The sequence below is a fragment of the Schistocerca serialis genome, chromosome 4 (genome assembly GCF_023864345.2).
Source record: "Schistocerca serialis cubense isolate TAMUIC-IGC-003099 chromosome 4, iqSchSeri2.2, whole genome shotgun sequence".
NCBI classification, from domain to species: domain Eukaryota; kingdom Metazoa; phylum Arthropoda; class Insecta; order Orthoptera; family Acrididae; genus Schistocerca; species Schistocerca serialis.
The window spans coordinates 659,162,894-659,184,743 of NC_064641.1; the positions used below are offsets into that span (position 1 = coordinate 659,162,894).

The 21,850-nt window shown below is 45.6% G+C and overlaps 2 protein-coding genes and 1 non-coding gene across 4 annotated transcripts in view; 1 reads left to right on the forward strand and 2 right to left on the reverse strand.

The window, feature by feature from the left end:
• LOC126475522 (serine/threonine-protein kinase 19-like) overlaps nt 1–12,222 on the reverse strand; it is a 64,992-nt gene extending 52,770 nt beyond the window's left edge. For both annotated transcript variants that reach the window (XM_050103453.1, XM_050103452.1), the window contains exon 1: nt 11,757–12,222. In XM_050103453.1, the coding sequence (XP_049959410.1) occupies nt 11,757–12,074 (318 nt within the window). In that variant the 5' untranslated portion in view covers nt 12,075–12,222. The remainder of the gene's footprint in view (nt 1–11,756) is intronic.
• Trnal-caa (transfer RNA leucine (anticodon CAA)) lies at nt 679–753 on the reverse strand. Its single transcript has one exon. It is a non-coding gene; the product is annotated as a tRNA-Leu (tRNA).
• A 22-nt stretch (nt 12,223–12,244) lies between the features above and the next one.
• LOC126475523 (DNA-directed RNA polymerase III subunit RPC8) overlaps nt 12,245–21,850 on the forward strand; it is a 56,427-nt gene continuing 46,821 nt past the window's right edge. Inside the window, exons 1-2 of the mRNA XM_050103454.1 lie at nt 12,245–12,575; nt 12,650–12,833. Of these exons, the coding sequence (XP_049959411.1) occupies nt 12,465–12,575; nt 12,650–12,833 (295 nt within the window). The 5' untranslated portion in view covers nt 12,245–12,464. The remainder of the gene's footprint in view (nt 12,576–12,649; nt 12,834–21,850) is intronic.

Consider the following 21,850-nt stretch of genomic DNA (forward strand, 5'->3'; position numbering starts at 1 on the left):
TGTGTGTGTGTGTGTGTGTGTTTTCAAGCACCTATAAGTACAATTTCTTTGGCTTCTCCAACTCTGTCCCATGTGTTAAACAAACTTTGAGCATTTATGCTGCCTTTCTCTGTATGTTCATTGTCCCATCTAAGTCATTTCTGGTACAGCACCCACAAACTTCAACTATCTTCTAGGATGGGCCACACGAGTGCTTTGTAAGTAATCCTCCTTTGTACACCGATTGCATTTCCCTAGTATTCTACCAACGAACTGAAATCTGTCACCTGCATTACATACGACTGAACTACGTGAATGTCTCATTTCATATCCTTACAAAGTGTTACACCCATTTATTTGTGCGAGTTGATCTATTTCAGTCGAGACTAAATGATATTGTAGTCATACAATAGTACATTTTTCATTTTGTGGAGTGAACAATTTTACATTTCGGAACAGTTAAAGCAAGCTGCAAATACTTGCACCACTGTGAAATCTTGTAAGAATATTTATGCATCTTCTTTCAGACAGGACTTTGTTATAGATAACTGCATCATCTGTACAAAACCTGAGGTTATTATTCACATCATCTGCTAGGTCATTAATATACAATATGAGCAGCAAATATCTGAACACACAACCCGGGGGCACACCTGAAGCCACTTCTCAATCTGAAACTTCCTGGCAGATTAAAACTGTGTGCCCGACCGAGACTCGAACTCGGGACCTTTGCCTTTTGCGGGCAAGTGCTCTACCAACTGAGCTACCGAAGCACGACTCACGCCCGGTACTCACAGCTTTACTTCTGCCAGTATCTCGTCTCCTACCTTCCAAACTTTACAGAAGCTCTCCTGCGAACCTTGCAGAACTGGCACTCCTGAAAGAAAGGATATAACGGAGACATGGCTTAGCCACAGCCTGGGGGATGTTTCCAGAATGAGATTTTCACTCTGCAGCGGAGTGTGCGCTGATATGAAACTTCCTGGCAGATTAAAACTGTGTGCCCGACCGAGACTCGAACTCGGGACCTTTCCGTTTCGCGGGCAAGTGCTCTACCAACTGAGCTACCGAAGCACGACTCACGCCCGGTATTCACAGCTTTACTTCTGCCAGTATCTCGTCTCCTACCTTCCAAACTTTACAGAAGCTCTCCTGCGAACCTTGCAGCTGTGAGTACCGGGCGTGAGTCATGCTTCGGTAGCTCAGTTGGTAGAGCACTTGCCCGCGAAAGGCAAAGGTCCCGAGTTCGAGTCTCGGTCGGGCACACAGTTTTAATCTGCCAGGAAGTTTCATATCAGCGCACACTCCGCTGCAGAGTGAAAATCTCATTCTGGACTTCTCAATCTGTCAAAATCTCTCCGTCCAAATTAACATGATGTTTCCTCTCTACCAATAAATCCTCATTCCAATCACAAATTTCGCTTTCTATTCGACACATATTCCACAAGTGCAAAAACTGTTGAGTTTTGTGGCCATTCGGGATGATATTCTGAACCATATTGAAGAAACGAAGATTTAACCTTTAATTTCCCATGGACAATGTAGTCACTTTCATTGAATCTCAGCCTTAGGTAAAAGGAGGACAAGGAAGGAAATCAGCCATGCAACATTCACATTCATTGATTTAGGGAAATGAAGGACTACTTTAATGTGGATGGGCTGATAAGAGATTCCAGCCCTACTTCTCCCCATTGTACGCCCAGTGTGCTAACCATAAACTTGTCTAGTTCAAATCTCTTCTTCGTGAGTTGATTAGAATAATGCATCATCATCATCTTAAAAGTTGTCATTGTCATAAGAAGAAAGTTGGATGCATCCAGTCTGCAACAAAGTGCTCATTTGTTCCTCTACAAGTAACAATTCCAGAATGTAAAGGGAACATTATCATAATTACTGAGGCTTGATTAATTTTTGAAAACAACAGAGAAAAAAATTTATATTTAAGAGACATGGGAATGCAAAAGAAACAGTAGAGGAGTTGGTAAGCAGTTTTGCAAGCTGCTCCTTTTATGTCATTAACTAGGAACAAAAATAACCAAGACTAATTGGACAGTGGGTAGATTCTTTTCATGACGGCATCATGACTGAATAAAATCATTTGTTTCCAAGTAACATAAATAAAATTTAAAGTCTCAGTTATGGCTCACTTGCATCCAGAAAACAGAGGATTTGTTAAGACTTAAAGGATGAATGTTCAGACAGCTGAAACTGCCAAACTATGACTCAGGTAAACACAGCTGGTTAAACTGATTACGAAAATATGATCCAGTCAGTGTAACACACACTTAAACATCCAACCCAGTAAACTGGATCAGAGTCTGAACAGCACACTACTGCTCTATTATAAGCATACAAAACTAACAAAATATGGCCCAATGTAATAGATAATTCACAAGTACGATGTTCCGATGGGTCCTTGTATATGTATGCCAAAGGGCTAGGACATTTTCTTATTGACACTGAAACAACTTTGTTCCACTGTTGTATATGTATGCCAAAGGGCTGGGGCATTTTCTTATTGACATAAACCACTTCATTCCATCGTTGTGACAGGAGGAACATCTGCCACTGTAGACTTTTTGATGACTTGGAAAAATGACAAACCAAATTACGGTGGCTGACTCAGTTATAGTACATGTCACTTTGGAAGGTACCTTTATGCAGAGAGGAAAAGCAATTACAATGGGGAAACATGGAGGGGCTAAATGTGAACATGTGGCAGTGGACACTTTCTATGATATTAGACATTAAAATTGTTGCTGCACACAAGAACAAATAAAGCTGTATTATTACTACTACAGAGTGATCATGTGACTGGAGGAGATGGGTTATCACTGTCCAGCAGAGATCATGGCACGGTGCCCTGAGAAAGCCTAAATCTCTTTTGCTGCTGGCAGTAGTTGCAGGAGGTGTGCTTCAGACCTGGGCCATCTTCTGACATGACGTGCATTGTGACAAGTTTGACTCTTCATTACAAAACTATTTTTATATTGACTTTAAAATTTTAGAAATTTTCAGTGAAAATATGAGCAACCAAACTGAGCCAGAGCAGTCTATGAAATGATAACCGACTTGAAAATATGCAGTTTGCCACCACAGCTTTCAATCCCAGTGGATGTCTGGTGTATACGGTATTGTGGTTGGTTGATTGGTTGGTTTAAAGCAGGGGTGGGTAGGGGGAGGGGGGGATGGGGGGGGAGGGGGAGGGGTAGGGACCAAACTGCGAGGTCATCAGTCCCTTGTTCTCGATAAATTAATTACACAAGGGAAAGAAGCAAAAAAAGGAGACGTGCAGCACAATGACAGGAGAATGGAAGAACCAGAAGAACAACAGAAGGACAGCCAACACTACTAAGGACAAAACAGGCAAAGAAAACCAGAGAGAAACATGAAACAGGTAGAAGCGTTAAAAACAATAGAGCAGATGACCGTGGCTGGCCAACCACGAGAATAAAAAGGAAAAGCCAGCCACTCTGCGACATGTTAAAACATCCAAACTAAAAGCATTAGAGTGGAGAACACAAAGGGACAAAGGACATGCGCGAAAACTTATACAGAACGATAAAACCCACCGACACATACGAAATGTAAAACTAAATTAGCCGATGAGGCGTTGTCAGCTAAAATTAATGGCAATGAGTCCCGCAACTGAAGAGTCTGCCACAGGGCAGCCAAAGAAGGACAGCTTACGCAGATATGGGCCAATGTCAGCCGGGCGCCGCACCAACACTGAGGTGGGTCATCACGGTGCAGGAGGTAACCTTGTGTCACCCAAGTGTGGCCAATGCGGAGCCGACAGAGAACCACAGAGTCTCTGCAAGAGGCCCACGTGGAGGTCTTCCACACATTTGTAGTCTCCTTAATGGCACACAGTTTGTTGTGCATACTGAGGTTATGCCACTCTGTCTCCCAATGCTGCAAAACCTTGTGGCATAGTACTGAATGCAGGTCAATTGCAGAGAAGCTGATCTCCATAAGCAGTTTCTGCATAGCCTGTTTGGCCAGCCTCTCAGCAAGTTCGTTGCCTGGGATTCCGATGTGACTTGGCGTCCAGACAAACACCACTGAACGACTGGACCGTTCCAGGGCATGGATGGACTTCTGGATGGTCGCTACCAAAGAATGACGAGGGTAGCACTGGTCGATAGCTTGTAAGTTGCTCAAGGAGTCAGTACACAGAAGAAATGACTCCCCAGGGCATGAACAGATGTGCTCAAGAACACGAGATATGCCCACCAGCTTGGCACTGAAAACACTACAGCCATTTGGCAAGGAATGCTGTTTGATATGCCCTCCATGGACATACGCGAAGCCGACGTGATCATCAGCCATTAAGCCATCGGGGTGAACAACTTCATGGCCTCGGTACATGTCAAGAATCAAAAGGAAATGGCAGCGGAGAGCCGCAGGGTTAACTGAGTCCTTAGGGCCATGTGAAAAGTCCAGGGGAAGCCACGGCCTAGATGTACACCATGGTGGTGTATGTGAATGGACCTCAAGTATAGGTGGTAAAGGAAAGGACTCCAGTTCGCAAAAAGGGGATCGGACACAAACTGCAATTGGAAGCCCTGACCTGGTCCACCGATGCAGGAGATGAACCGCCTTGAGTGGGAAAAGGAGATGGTCATTCGGATGCGCAGGACAACTACGAATGTGTGAAATGTAACTGGCCAGCAGTTGTGCATGCCTAACCTGCAATGGAGAGACTCTGCCTCCACCAGGACGCTGGTCACCGGACTCGTCCTAAAAGCTCCTATCGTTAGACGAACACCACAGTGATGCACTGGCTCGACTAAACGCAATGCTAAGGGTGCTGCCGAACCATAAACCAGACTCCTGTAGTCAAGGCAGGATTAAACAAGGGCTCTGTAGAGCTACAGCAGCATAGAGCGATCTGCACCCCAGTTGGTGTTGCTCAGGCAGCGGAGGACGTTGAGGTGCTGCCAGCAGTCCCACATAAGGTGACGAAGGTGAGGAAGCCAAGTCAATTGGGCGTTGAAAACCAGTCCTAAGAATCGATATGTCTCCTCTAGAGTGAATGGATCGTCATTAAGGTAAAGTTCTGGTTCTGGATGAACGGTACAATGCTGACAGAAGTGCACAACACACGACTTTGCGACCGAAAACTGGAAACCATGGGCTAGAGCCAATAACTGCGCATTTTGCATGGCTCCCCGTAGATACCGCTCAGCAACACAAAGTACTGGTGGAGCAGTATGAAAAGCAGAAGTCGTATGAGTACAGAGAAGGTGAGACGGACGGCACTACAGCTGCTGCTAGACCATTAATGGCCACTAAAAATAGAGACACACTCAATACAGAGCCCTGTGGGTCCCCATTCTCCTGGATATGAGGGGAACTATGGGAGGCACCAACTTGGACATGGAAAGTAAGAAGCAACAGGAAATTTTGGATAAAACTCGGGAGTGGGCCTCTGAGACCCCACTCGTATAATGTGGCGAGGATATGGTGTCGCCAGGTGGTGGTGTACACTTTTCGTAAATCAAAAAGATGGCAACCAGGTGTTGGCATCTGGAAAAGGCTGTTTAGATGGCAGACTCGAGGGACACAAGATTATCAGTGGTAGAGCGACCCTGGCGGAAGTCGCCCTGACATGGAGCCAGTAGGCCACGTGACTCCAGGACCCAACTCAACCACTGACACATCATACATTCCACCAGCTTACAAAGAACGTTGGTGAGGCTGATAGCTATCCACATCAAGCGGGGTTTTACCGGGTTTGAGCACCAGAATGATGGTGCTCTCCCGCCATTGTGATGGAAAGACACCGTCACATCAGATCTGGCTGGAGATGACGAGGAGATGTCGCTTGTAGTCAGATGAGAGATATTTAATCATCTGACTAGCCCAGGAGCTGTGTCAGGGCAATGTCCAAGGGCACTGAGGAGCTCCCACTCTGTAAATGGGGCATTATAGGATTCACTGTGGCGTGTAGTGAACAAAAGCACTTTCCCTTCTAGGTGCCATTTGCGAGTGCAAAAGGCTGTGCGGTAATTCTCTGACGCAGATGCTCAACAAAGTGCTCGGCAATCATGATTGCGTCGGTAGATAATATGCCATTTATGTTAACACCGGGAACACCTGTTTGGGGCTGGTACCCAAAAACACATCTGATCCTTGCCTAGAATTGGGAAGGTGATGTATGACACCCACTGGTAAAGATGTGTCTCTCCCAACACTCCTGCTTCCGTTATTTGATAAGTTGGTGAACGCGGGCACAGAGCCGTTTAAAGGCTATGAGGTGCTCCAGGGAAGGGTGCTGCTTATGCTGCTGTAGAGCTCACCTACGCTCCTTAATTGCTTCAGCGACTTCCGGCGACCACCAAGGGACTGTCTTTTGCCAGGAGCATCCTAAAGAGGGAGGGATCACGTTTTCTGCCACAGAAAGGATTGTTGTAGCCACATGCTCAACCATCACATCGATGTTCCCGTGTAGGGGAGATTCAACGGTGACAGCAGAGGTGAAAGTTTCCCAGTCCGCATTATCTAAAGCCCATCTGGGCAGGCATCCATGGGCCTAATGCTGGGGCAGTGACAGAAATGTGAAATGTGTGGTGGCCCCAGAGTTTAGGAGGTAGAGGTCGAACTGAGAGAGTAAAGTTTCAACATGTCTGCATCGGCCAGTAAGCACGGTGCCACCCCACAAGGGGGTTATGGGTGTTGAAATCTCCCAAAAGTAGGAAAGGTTTATGGAGTTGACCAATCAGTGCAGCTAATACATTCAGGGATACTGCACCATCTGGAGGAAGATCTACATTGCAGATAATTATTTCCTGTGTCATCTTTATTCTGACAAACAAAGCTTCAAGAGGGGTTTGAAGGGGGATGATTTCACTACAGACTGAGTTTAGGACATAAACGCATACTCCACCTGACACTCAATTATAGTCACCACGGTTCCTGTAATACTCCTTATAGCTGTGGAGGGCAGAGGTCTGCATTGCCAGGAACCAAGTTTCCTGGAGGGCAATGCAGAAAGCAGGTTTAAAGCTTCACAGTTGCCGCAGCTCAGCCAGGCAGTGGAAAAAACTGTCGCAATTCCACTGGAGAATGATGTGATTGTGAGGCTGGGAAGGTATGGAACATTCAATGAGGCAGTTTACGCTTCAGGGTCATCTGCTGCCAACGACTTATTGCTTGAGCAGTCTATATCCATTGTGTCTGAGGGCCCAGCGAGATCTAGGTCCTCAGAAGACGCCAGAATCTCCACCTCATTCGCAGATGCAGAGCTTGTAGGTAGCGGTGGTGCAGGTGCCACTGCAATTCCCTTGGTCTTGGGGATCTTCTTTTTGGATTTCTTTCGCTGCTCTTTGGGTTCCTTGGCTGGAAGGACTTCACTGATTCATTCTCCGTGACTGAGGATGAGAATGAAGTCCCACGACCAGCCACATTTGGGCTCTTCAGCCGCTGGTGGGTGTAATCTTTCCCGCTAGTAAAAACCTGGAGAGCGAGTGACCCAAGGGACCCCTGCCTAGCGAGATGAGCCAAAGAAACTTACACTTCTCCAGTGCAGAAGTGGGGACTGATATGCCCAATGGTGCGGGGTGGGGGTGGGGGGTGGGGTGTTGCTCTCCCTAAGTAGGTGGTGCAGCAGCAACAGGGAGGGAAGTGCCCTAACCATCAAGGGGGCAGGTGTAGTCTTCCGGCTCTGGGGGGTGACTGGGGATGGAGCTGATGGGGCTAGAACTGCTGTAGCAGCAGTGTAAGACGATGTCATATGTACAGGATGTAGGCATTCAAATTTCCTTTTAGCCTTAGTTTAGGTCAGTCAGTCCATGGCCACGATTTTCCTTTCTTTCTGGAGAATCCTGAAGTCAGGCAAGCAAGCGAATGATGCTTTCCACAGTCGACACAGATGGGAGTTGGGGCACATGGAGTATTGGGATATGATGGGCGTCTGCAATCTCAACATGCGACGCCGGACGTACGGTGAGAAGACATATGGCCGAACTTCCAGCATTTAAAGCACTGCATAGGGGGAGGGATATAGGGCTTTACATCACAGTGGTAGACCATCACCTTGACCTTCTCGGGTATGTATCACCCTCAAAGGACAAGATGAAGGCACCGGTGGCAACCTGATTATCCCTCAGACCCTGGTGGACATGCCAAACAAAATTTACACCTCACCGCTCTAAATTGGTGTGCAGCTCATTGTCAGACTGCAAAAGAAGGTCGCTGTGAACTATGATACACTGGCCCATATTTAAGCTCTTATGGGGCGTGATGGTTACAGAAACATCCTCATCTTGTCATAAACAAGTGACACCCGTGACTAGGCAGAGGATGCTGTTTTGATCAAGATTGACCCAAATCTGATTTTGAACAAGCCCTTCACCTCCCCAACTTGTCCTCTAAATGCTCAACAAAAAACAGACTTCATTGTCAAGAAAGATAACCCCATCAGCTCTCGAACCTACAAGGTACCGGGGCGAATAAGAGTCGTTGCCATCCTCAGCCTGATGTTCCTCCCATGGTGTGGCTACGGAGAGGAACGATTTGGGGTCATACTTCTGTGCATTGAACTGAGCCCGTGAACACTTAGAGACTGCTGGTGTTCTACACCAGTAAGAGATTATGTACTACGCTTAACTGCATGTCATCCGCCCTGATGCCACCCACTCCGACCAGGGGTCCTCCCCATGGGTGCCACCCAGCCGCAGCAAAGGCCACCTGGCAGGATGGCCATTGCCATGAGTCCCAATGTTCCAGGGTGACAAAGAAAGTAGAGAAAGTATGTATTATTTCTCTGTAAGAATATATATGACAATTGCTTCAATCTTCAAAGATATACTTCTTGTGTCTGCAGTCACATCATGCTATCATCTGAACACACACAATTTTTGCAGTCCGTCTGGCCACCATCTACAAGTGAGAACACTGCTCAGGGTAAATAACCTCCCTGGGAATTGACAACACTCACATTTATTACTGTGAAGATGATGACCATTGTCCAGCATTTGGTTTGGCTCTCCGTGTAACACTTGTTTGTGAAGTATCAACATACCTGTTGTTGAATTTTAGAAAATGACTATCTCTGGCTTCCTTTTCTCTCCAGATCTGGGATCCACAGCATCACCTTATCAAGCAAAGCTACAAGAATCACATTCCTGTTCTCTCACGGTATGGGCAAAAATCAAACTTCCCATTACTGAAGCAAAACATACTTCTGTATTGTTCCTACTCTTTTACATCCATAAAATCTGATGTCAATTGCATCTTATTTTTTCTGAGAGTTCCAACATACAACAAATTCTTAGCTTTCAAATAATTTATGATATCCATATCAGAAAACCAATTTTCAACAGTGACACTGTGATCACTTCACTTGGTTTATTGCCAACACAGGAGGGAGCTCCTGACCATTGCCCAACATAAATTTTGATGGTGCGTCTGAAAACCAGAGGTCAAAATACTAAATATTTCAACAAATTGTCTACAAAGTACAAATTACTCATCCATCAAACAAGGTAAGTAATAAATCTGATAAATAAAAGAAAATACAAACCTCCATAAATGGGACATCCTTAGGTACAATGAGCTCATGGATCATGCGAAAACCTGAAGATAGGGAGTTACTAGCCAGGGGGAATCCCATGCTGCCTAAAATGGGAGTAGGGAACAAAACATATCAGCGGTACCTATCAGGCTGATTATGGTTGACTGATGGTTAACAGATGTGGGTAAGAACCAGTTTCAAAATGCTAATTTATTAATGCAGATAGTGTATGAATTATTATTTTATACACTGATTTAATTAGGCCTACCTTTATGAGTATCCCATCTCAACCTGTAGAATCTTGGTCTTTTAGCTTTAGTATACTTCTTGTGTTCATTGTCAGAACAGAATTTTGATATTCCTGCAGCTCACAATGAAACTGTCAACTCTCAACCTAACCTAGAACTTGGGCTATGCAACATATCAGCCTGTAACCACAACCAGTATTCCAAAAAATAATATTCTCTTCTAATTAGCACACACATGATGACACACACTATAACATTATTACATCCTGGCTCAATGACAGTATTTTGTGTTCGTATGTTCAACTAACCTGTCAACACATTTCTGATTTTTATGAGGCTTGAACTCTTGCTAAAGGTCAAAAGGATTATTTTCATCTGGTGATCTGCTAGGGTCAATAGAAGCATCTGATTCCACCCATCTGGTTTGTCCCGTGCCGTAAAGATGATGAGGTGTGTGACGCCACTATGACTTGGTTTTGAGTTGGTTATGTTTGTAGGGTGGTGGTGGTGGTGGTGTACTTTACGGTGGATGTGGACATGCTGAGTTTAATATGGTACTGGGTTCATTTGAGTTTGGTAATCATTGCGCTAACATGGTTTTGAGTTTAGGTAGTTAGTGAAGTAATGTGGGTTGTGGAAATGTTTTCAGCAAGTTGCTACAGTTTCTTTTTTTCCCCTTCTTTTGCTTATATGTTTGACGTTTTTGTTTGCTCTGATTCGTTCGTGTTTGTTGTGCAGAAAGAATTCTACAGTAAATGTGGTGTTTTGTCTGCTGTACATTTATGATAGGTCAGTTGTGTTTTAATTCATGTAATGAATATGTAGTATTTGGGTTTTTGAGTGTTGGGGTTTTGGTTCCACTTTTCTGATATGTAGGTGTTGGGTTTTGGTATCAATTGTTGCAGTTGATCTATACAGGTCAAGGGAAATGCCAGATTCCACTTTTCAGGCTTTTAGATGTTGGGGTTTTTGGTATCGATAGTTGCGGCTGAGCTATACAGATAAAGAGAAACGTCCGATTCCTATGATTTTCTTGATATGGCGCAAAGTTGTTAACGTAATTTGTTACATTATTTATTTTAGGGTGGTTCAGTGTTTCTTTATTCTTGTATATTTAGCTTGTCCCCGCCCTAAACCCCTATCTTCCGCGGTTGTCCCGTTAGTTTCATTTTACTTTTGGAGCGAGACGTTATTCTCATTTTTATTTTTGCTCGCGTTTGTAGGTAGTGACGTCATGTTGCCATATTGTATTCGTTGGAACTAGCAGTTTCCGCCGTACTGGTGTGGCGGAGGTCAAAATAGACGGGTGGAATCTGATGCTTCTGTAGTGCCGCTACACTGATTTCACGATATTTATGAAAACTGCATTAAAGCAAACATTTGCGCAGGGTATACAATGTTGTCTTTTTCAAGCTTCATTAAGGAAGTTTCATTGTTATAATGTAGTGTACATTTTCATAATTTTGTTATTGCGGATCTGAGAAGCAGAAACCATACTGGCAAGTATTCATTATTCTATTCACAATACATATCTGTGACAGATCAAATTATCTAATATATCTTGTTTTTAGCCTAATATGAAAATTAACGCCTAGTTCCCGGTATAACACAGCGTTCTAAATCCCACAGTGCAACCTTGAAATCAATATAACGCACTACTATCAGAACCATATACAGTCCTATTACTACCCATCGAATAACAGAAAAATAACATTCCTTGCAGCACCCGAAGGTTTGTAAATTTAGAATATCACAAATCTTTACAGTGATCAGCAGTGTTGCGCTAAAGTAACCACAAACGACAGTAATGAAACAGAATCACGATCAGACTGACTTTTAGCTCGAGATTATATGGGCACCAAGCACATATTTCGCGAGATTTTGCTCAGAAATTTAAATTCCAGCGCAACGTAATTACAGGAAATAATAGTTTCCACAATTATCAAAGGGATTCCTGTTAATACTTGTAACTTACAAGTTAACAAATTTTACTTCTACAGAACACTTACCACATCTTTATCTACAGTCGTTTTGCATTTCACAATAGCGTAAACCTGATGGATGACAATAACAGGTGGTAGATGGCCTTCAAACGCTTCGTTGGGAAATTTACTTCGCAAGTACACCAAGGCACCTTCTGTATCTGACGGCGCATCTTTTCCAAAATTAGTATCGGTTTTTGGGTCACTATCTGTCAACTGTATGTCAGCCGATAAGTGAGGTTTCTTCCTTTGAATGTAAAAGTCTGGCAACGTCACACGTCTCTTCATATTATGGAGAATACCGTAACGGTAGGAAGAACCGTGGCGCCCCCAGATCTCTAGCATACGAAATTTACGAATTCAACCATATTTATGTTTATGCTATCTCTCAACTTCTGAAGATTTTGATACGCCGGCTGGTTACTGCCTTTCGAGAGTGCTACTGCGATGAACTAGACAACTGCCTGGCACTTGTAGATATATACATCTTTGGCTTCACATTTCATATTGAAATGTAAACACAACGGGTAAACACTAGTGAAAATGCACGTGTTGAGGCGAAGTCGTACAGTACTTTGCAGTGGAGCGAAAAGCGACAGTGTGGTTCCAGTATTTTGTTAGTTAACGGGCTGTGGCGAATAGTATAAAATATTTCTGCTTCATATGTCTCTCATTTCCATCCTTGATTTGTCTTTGTGACAAGTCATTTAAGTGTGGAATTTTGAAAAACAAAAAATGTTTGTACTTGCCGAAATGAAGCATGTCATTCGAATTCCACCACATGATTTTAAGAAGAGGCTTAATGATGCTATTTCAGAAGAGCTGAACAAGAAGTTGGCGAACAAAGTATGTGTTTGTTTTGGTTGGGCTGTAGGTATCACTTCCTCGTAACTGTTGTAACATTTTTGTGTTTTCTACAGGTTGTTTTAAATGTCGGTTTGTGCATTGCACTGTTTGACATAACACGTTTAGAAGATTCTTACATATTCCCTGGTGATGGCGCAGCACACACCAAAGTAAACTTCCGTTATGTTGTATTCAGGCCATTCATGGAAGAAATACTCATAGGTAAAATTAAAAGCTGTAGCCCAGAAGGCGTTCAAGGTAGGTGTCACATCGTTATCGTTTATGGTGTTATTAATGTATCTTTATATCGACACATTTACAAGCAACTATTGAATTATTGCACTCATTCTGAGTGAATCAACACATGTAAATTTGGTCTTATTTTTAAGAATAGATGACTTCAGAATTGCAGAACGTGAGTGAAATTTTATTTTGTCTATAACTGGTTTTGTACTTACCGTTTCTCATATTTTTCTCGACGCAATACTCCTAGCTGTACTTGTAATGAAGACCCCAGTGACTGACAGATATTCAGAGGCTGACTCTTAAAATTCACGAAGGACGAGTTCTACTACATGCAATTTAGTCCATTTACAGATGTACTGACTTAAAAATATGTAAATGTTTAAGCACAAAAAAACACTGTAACCAAAATTAACCATTCTAATTACACAAAAAACATAGAAGGTAGTTTTCTCTCCATCAAATCTGTAGGCATACTACTCAATTTTCTGGGTATTAGACATGTTAATAAAGCTAAATTTACGCCATCATAAATGCTGAAAATTGTTTTTAGTAAGATGGTACCAGGCTTTGCATGTCACTGCCAAGTTTATTACAATAATAATTTGTCAGAGTCAACTTTACACAGTCTGAAAGATGATCAGTCAGCTTATTTCTGCACTTATATTTCACTTTGTTCATCATTGAAAATCCTGCCTTATGTAGACAAGTTAGTCCAAATACTATGAAACATGCAATGCGCCTTTTACTATGTTAGGGTAGGTTGTTACGCTCACTAATTTCTGGATGTTATCTTCATTATTTTCTGACTTAAGGGAATATCATTTTGAAATCAAATTATTTCATGTTCAGTCTCACTTCAAGAGAAAAGATCACACATTTTACATGAATTTCTTTCATATCCACTTTTTGGAAAAGTTGAGCTGTGATCCAATGATGTTTGTTACAGTAATCTCGTCATGCGGGATGAAAAAGTGTTGCTTGGTGTGAGTGATAAAGACAGTGAAATGAAAATGGAGACAAAAGATGCAGATAGGGTATTGTCAGACTTGTTGTTGTTGTGGTCTTCAGTCCAGAGACTGGTTTGATGCAGCTCTCCATGCTACTCTACCCTGTGCAAGCTTCATCATCTCCCAATACCTACTGCAACCTACATCCTTCTGAATCTGTTTAGTGTATTCATCTCTTGGTCTCCCTCTACAATTTTTACCCTCCGCACTGCCCTCCAATACTAAATTGGTGATCCGCTGATGTCTCAGAATATGTCCTACCAACTGATCCCTTCTTCTAGTCAAGTTGTGCCGCAAATTTCTCTTCTCCCCAATTATAGTCAATACCTCCTCATTAGTTATCTGATCTACCCATCTAATCTTCAGCATTCTTCCGTAGCAACACATTTTGAAAGCTTCTATTCTCTTTTTGTCTAAACTATTTATCGTCCATGTTTCACTTCCATACATGGCTACACTCCATACAAATACTTTCAGAAAGTACTGCCTGACACTTACATCTATACTCGATGTTAAGAAATTTACCTTCTTCAGAAATGCTTTCCTTGGCATTGCCACTCTACATTTTATATCCTCTCTACTTTGACCATCATCATTTATTTTGCTCCCCAAATAGCAAAACTCATTTACTACTGTAAGCGTCTCATTTCCTAATCTAATACCCTCAGCATCACCCGATTTAATTCGGCTACATTCCATTATCCTCATTTTGCTTTTGTTGATGTTCACCTTATATCCTCCTTTTAAGACACTGTCCATTCCGTTCAGCTGCTCTTCCAGGTCCTTTGCTGTCTCTGACAGAATTACAGTGTCATTGGCAAACCTCAATGTTTTTATTTCTTCTCCATGGATTTTAATACCTACTCTGAATTTTTCTTTTGTTTCCTTTACTGCTTGCTCAATATATAGATTGAATAACATCGGGGGTAGGCAACAACCCTGTCTCACTCCCTTCCCAACCACTGCTTCCCTTTCATGCCCCTCGATTCTTATAACTGCCATCTGGTTTCTGTACAAATTGTAAATAGCCTTTCGCTCCCTGTATTTTACCCCTTCAGAATTTGAAAGAGAGTATTCTAGTCAACATTGTCAAAATGTTAGAAATGTAGGTTTGCCTTTTCTTAATCTATTTTCTAAGATAAGTCGTAGGGTCAGTATGGCCTCACTTGTTCCAACATTTCTACAGAATCCAAACTGATCTTCCTCGAGGTCGGCTTTTACCAGTTTATTCCATTCGTCTGTAAAGAGTTTGTGTTAGTAATTTTCAGCCGTGGCTTATTAAACTGATAGTTCGGTAATTTTCACATCCGTCAACACCTTCTTTCTTTGGCATTGGAATTATTATATTCTTCTTGAAGTCTGAGGGTATTTCGCATGTCTCATACATGTTGCTCACCAGATGGTAGAGTTTTGTCATGACTGACTCTCCCAAGGCTGTCAGTAGTTCTAATGGAATGTTGTCTACTCCCACGGCCTTGTTTCGACTCAGGTCTTTCAGTGCTCTGTCAGACTCTTCACGCAGTATCTTATCTCCCATTTCATCTTCATCTACATCCTCTTCCATTTCCATAATATTGTCCTCAAGTACATCGCCCTTGTATAAACCCTCTATATACTCCTTCCACCTTTTTGCTTTCCCTTCTTTGCTTAGAACTGGGTTGCCATCTGAGCTCTTGATATTCATGCAAGTGGTTCTCTTTTCTCCAAAGGTCTCTTTAATTTTCTTGTAGGCAGTATCTATCTTATCCCTAGTGATATACGCCTCTACATCCTTACATTTGTCCTCTAGCCATACCTACTTAGCCATTTTGCACTTCCTGTCGACCTTATTTTTGAGACATTTGTATTCCTTTTTGACTGCTTCATTTACTGCATTTTTGTATGTTCTCCTTTCATCAATTAAGTTCAGTATCTCTTCTGTTACCCAAGGATTTCTATTAGCCCTCGTCTTTTTACCTACTTGGTCCTTTGCTGCCTTCACTATTTCATCTCTCAACGCTGCTCATTCTTCTTCTACTGTATTTCTTTCCCCCAGTCTTGTCAATCCTTCCCGAATGCTCTCCTTGAAACTCTCTACAACTTCTGGTTCTGTCAGTTTATCCAGGTCCCATCTCCTTAAATTCCCACCTTTTTGCAGTTTCTTCAGTTTTAATCTATAGTTCATAACCAATAGATTGTGATGAGAGTCCACACCTGCCCCTGGAAATGTCTTACAATTTAAAACCTGGTTCCTACATCTCGTCTTACCATTATATAATCTGTCTGAAAACCTGTCTGTGTCTTACCACTTAGAAATATTTTGCAAAACACTCATCATCAGCAAACTGATATTTTACATTTAAACAGATTTCATTTAAATGGGTTTCAGACAAAGATTTTGAAAAATCACCTCATAAAACCATGTCTAAAATCATTGGAAAACTGATCAATGGACAAAAAATAAACTATTACTACAACTTTGATGTTTGACTGGTCTATGGCAATCGACTGGTTGAGCATCCCATGTTTTACAACTATAAACAGGCTCTGCAAGCTGCTGTACAGAGCATGGCAGAGGGAACGTTGCACAGTTGGTCAGTCGTTACCTTTCCAGACAAATATTTTCAAAAAATACTTCCTACCACTTATGTTTGATGTTAACAAATTCAGAAATATTTCATGGCTGTAGCAGTTATTTTGCTGCCCAAAAAACATGCAGAAGTCAGCTACTACTTTTACTGTATCATTTCCTAATCTGACTCTGTTAACATTGCCTGATTTTATTTCACTACATTCCATTACCCTTGTTTCACTTTTGATGGTGTTCAATGTGTAACCTCTTTTCAAGACACTGTATATTCTTTTCAACTGTTCTTCCAAGTCTCTGTCAGAATTACAATGTCATTGGCAAACTTCTTTTTCCCCCTCTACCTCCATCAATTTTAATTCCATCTCCAAATTTTTCTTTGGCTTCCTTTACTCTTTACTTAGTCTACAGATTGAATAACATGGGTATAAGTTACAACTCTGTTGCACTCCCTTCTCTTCTGTGGCTTCCCTTTCATGTTCTTTGACTCTTCTCCCTTCTGTATGGTTTCTGTACAAGCTGTAGAAAACATTTCACTTCGTGGATTTTATTCCTGCTACCTTCAGAATTTCCCCCTGCGGGTTCGGGGGTTAGAATCGGCCCGCGGTATTCCTGCCTGTCGTAAGAGGCGACTAAAAGGAGTCTCAAACGTTTCGGCCTTATGTGATGGTCCCCTCTCGGGTTTGACCTCCATCTATCCAAATTATTCCGAAGAGCGAGCCAATTGGGGAAGGGCACCTTACATGGTGCACTGTATCCTTCGTGCAATTAGACCTATTGCCGTCTTTCTCGTCGTTGCGATGGTGTCCCGCTCGTTTTCGATCTCATGGGCGATTACCACGCTGCACTCTGCAGTGTTTCTTTTACCTGTGACGACGACCTTGGCCATTTTTGCACCTAAGATCCAGCACGGTAGCCAGTCCGTTGTGGTGGGGTCGCCATGTACCCTCTTGGTTGTAGCCCCCTGACAACACAGGGATCGCTCTACTGATGCCTGCGCCGTTCACTCCCCACGTATGCCAAGGAGTAGATGCCCATCTCCCTGGGGCATCGGGACTCCCGGCAATGGCCATCCTGCCAGGTGGCCTTTGCTGTGGCTGGGTGGCGCCCGTGGGGAGGGCCCTTGGTCGGAGTAGGTGGCATCAGGGCGGATGACCCGCAATGAAGCGTGGTACATCATCTGTCGCTGGCGGCCAGCCGCCAGCAGTCTCTAAGCGTTCTCGGGCTCAATTTAATGCTGAAAAGTACAATCCGAAAACGTTCCCCTCTCTGGCCACGCCATGGGAGGAACGTAAATCTCAGGATGGCAGTAGCACTTATTCGCCCCGATTCTTAGTTTGTACGAGAGCTGATGGGGAGTCTTTTCTCTCAACAAAGCCTCAGTTCTTCGTCGAGCATTTAGAGGACAAGTTTGGGGAGGTGGAGGGCTTGTCAAAAATGCGCTCTGGATCGGTCCTGATCCAAACGGCATCCTCTGCCCAGTCACGACGGTTACTTGCTTGTGATAAGTTGGGGGATGTTGCTGTTACGATCACACCGCATAAGAGTTTAAATATGGTCCAGGGAGTTATTTACCATAAGGACCTTCTTTTGCAGTCTGATGACGAGCTGCGCGCCAACTTAGAGCGCAGAGGTGTACATTTCGTCCGGCGTGTTCATCGGGGTCCGAAGGAAAATCAGATAGCTACCGGTGCCTTCATCTTGGCCTTCGAGGGTGATACGTTACCGGAAAAGGTCAAGGTGATGGTCTACCGATGTGCCGTCAGGCCCTATATTCCTCCCCCGATGCGGTGCTTCAAGTGCTGGAAGTTTGGCCATATGTCTTCCCGCTGCACTTCCAGCCTCACATGTCGAGATTGCGGACGCCCGTCTCATCCCGATACTCCATGTGCCCCGCCTCCCATCTGTGTCAACTGCGGGGAGCACCATTCACCTTGCTCGCCAGACTGCAGAATCTTCCAGAAAGAACGCAAAATCATGGAATATAAGACCCTGGACCGACTGACTTATACTGAAGCCAAGCGGAAATACGACCGATTACATCCCGTGCGAATGACGTCATCCTACGCCGCCGCTACGACACCTGTGCCCGCCCCATCAGTTTCACGCCTTCCAGCAAGCTCGATAACCAGTAAGACTCCTCCTGCCCCCTTGCCAGTGGGGGGCTCTACCCACCGGGTTGCTCCTGCTCCTGCGCCACCTACCTCAGGGGCAACACCATCCCCCCCATCAGGGACGTCCGTCCCTGCTTCTAAGCCGGAGAAGTGTCCAACTCCTTCGGCTTCTCACGCTCGCAAGGGGTCCCTCGGGTCCCTCCCTTCCCAGGTTTCCACCAGTGGGAAGGCTGACGACCGCCAGTGGCGTAAGTGCCCGCAATCAGCTGGTCGACGGGCTTCACGATCCTCCTCCGTCCCGGAGACTGAATCGGTGAAGCCCTCCCAGCCAGTTAAACCCAAGGAGCAGCGTGAGAAATCAAAGAAGAAGAGCTCTAAGCCCAAGGAACTCGCGGTGGCAGCCACCCCACCGCCACCTTACAGCTCTGCGTCTGAGGACGAGGTGGAGATCCTGGCGTCCGCTGAGGACCTAGAACTCGCCGGTCCCTCAGACGCCATGGATAACACTAGCACGGGTGCTCAATCGGAGGCAGCAGGTGACCCAGCGGCGTAATCTGCCTTCCCCGTCCTGTCACGCCTTTCTCAGCCATGGACAATACCATCCTCCAGTGGAACTGCAGCGGTTTCTTCCACCATTTAGCTGAGCTCCGCCAACTTCTCAGCCTTCGCCCTTTCTTCTGCATTGCTCTCCAGGAAACTTGGTTTCCGGCGATGCGAACCCCCGCCCTCCGTGGCTATCGGGGTTATTACAAGAACCGAGCAGCTTATGAAAGGGTGTCTGGTGGCGTCTGCATTTATGTCCTTCACACTCTGCACAGCGAATCTGTCCCTCTCCAGACGCCTTTAGAGGCTGTCGCTGTACGCGTGTGGACGCCACAGGCTGTTACCGTCTGCAGTCTTTACATTCCACCGGATGGTGATGTCTCGCAGCATGTCCTGGCTGCACTGGTCGCCCAATTGCCGCCACCTTTCTTGCTATTGGGCGACTTCAACGCTCATAACCCTCTGTGGGGTGGGTCAGTGGCAACAGGTCGAGGCGCCATCATTGAGCATTTATTGTCGCTGCTCGATCTCTCGCTGTTAAATGATGGTGCCTTCACACACTTCAGTGTGGCGCATGGCACCTACTCCGCCATTGACCTTTCAATCTGTAGCCATAGCCTCTTACCGTCTGTCCAATGGAGTGTGCATGACGACCTGTGTGGTAGTGACCATTTTCCGATCTTTTTGTCACTACCACAGCGCCACTCTTCTGGGCGCCCTAGCAGATGGGCTATGAATAAGGCTGACTGGGACTTGTTCTCCTCCACTGCCGCTTTTGAGCCTCTCTCTACCGATGACATTGATGCGGTGGTTCAATCGGTCACCACCGGCATCGTTACTGCCGCCGAATCTGCCATTCCCCATTCCTGTGGGTCCCCTCGGTGGAAGGCTGTGCCTTGGTGGTCGCCTGAGATCGCTGAAGCGATTAAAGATCGCCGGCGGGCGCTCCAGCGTCACAAGCGACACCCCTCCCTCGACCACCTTATCGCCTTCAAACGGCTGCGTGCGCGGGCCCGCCTCCTTATCCGCCAAGGCAAGAAGGAGTGCTGGGAGCGGTATGTGTCCACCATTGGCCTCCATGTCGCTCCCTCGCAGGTCTGGGCCAAGATTCGACGCGTCTACGGCTATCGGCCACCTGCCAGCGTCCCTGCGCTCTCACTGAATGGAGCAGTTTGTACTGACTCCGACGTCATTGCCAATCGCTTAGCAGAGCATTTTGGTATGAGTTCCGCTTCTGCGAATTACCGCCAGGCCTTCCGCTCCATTAAAGAGCGGCTGGAACGTCGGAGCCTTTCGTTTCGCACCAACCACCCGGAATCTTACAATGCTCCATTCAGTGAGTGGGAATTTCGCAGTGCCCTAGCTGCTTGCCCTGATACCGCTCCTGGGCCAGATGGCATCCACTGTCAGATGCTGAAACACCTTTCAGTGGACTGCCAGCGGCGCCTTCTCGATCTTTACAACCGTCTTTGGGTCGAGGGGGAGTTTCCGTCGCAATGGCGGGAAGGCATTGTCATCCCCGTTTTGAAGCCTGGAAAGAACCCTCTGGAGGTGGACAGCTACCGTCCCATTAGCCTCACCAACGTTCTTTGTAAGTTGCTTGAACGGATGGTGAGCCGGCGCTTGCATTGGGTACTGGAGTCTCGGGGCCTTCTGGCTCCATCTCAGGGTGGGTTCCGTAAAGGCCGCTCCGCCGCCGACAATCTGGTGAGCCTGGAGTCGGCCATCCGTACTGCCTTTTCCTGCCGTCAGCACCTGGTCGCTGTCTTTTTCGACATGCGGAAGGCGTACGATACGACGTGGCGTCATCACATTCTTTCTACGCTCCATGGATGGGGTCTTCGGGGTCCTCTGCCGATTTTTATCCGCAATTTTCTGTCGTGTCGTACCTTCCGCGTGCAAGTCGCGGCCTCGTATAGTTCCTCCCACGTCCAGGAGAACGGTGTGCCACAGGGTTCCGTTTTAAGTGTCTGTCTGTTTTTAATAGCCATTAACGGTCTTGCTGCGGCCGTGGGAAACTCTGTCTCCGCTTCCCTGTATGCTGACGACTTCTGCCTTTATTACAGCTCTCCCAGCATTGCAGCTGTTGAACGTCAGCTACAGGGCGCTATCCGTAAGACGCAGTCTTGGGCTGTAGCGCATGGTTTTCAGTTTTCGGCAGCCAAGACCTGCGTTATGCATTTCTGCCGGCGCCGAACAGTCCATCCTGAGCCGCGGCTTTATCTTGCCGACGAACTCCTTGCTGTGGTGGAGACCCACAGGTTTTTGGGGGTGGTTTTGGATGCCCGGTTGACTTGGCTGCCTCATATCCGGCAGCTCAAACAGACGTGTTGGCGGCATCTCAATGCACTCCGGTGTTTGAGCCACACCCGCTGGGGAGCCGACCGCTCTACCCTGCTACGGCTCTACCAGGCGTTAATCCAGTCACGTCTGGATTATGGGTGCCTGGCATATGGTTCAGCATCCCCGTCTGCGTTGCGGGTGCTGGACCCAATTCTCCACAGCGGGATACGCCTTGCCACTGGTGCTTTCCGCACCAGCCCTGTGGACAGCTTACTCGTGGAGGCAGGTGTCCCTCCCCTGCGGTTCCGACGCCAACGTTTGCTGGCCGCTTATGCTGCCCATGTTCTCAGCTCGCCCGGGCATCCAAATTATCGTCTCCTGTTCCCGCGATCGGTCGTCCATCTGCCAGATCGTCGGCCCCGGTCTGGTTGTACAGTAGCGGTCCGCGTCAAAGAGCTTCTCTCTGGGCTTCAGGTTTTCACTGTTCCACCTACTTTCCGGGCTACTTTGCATACA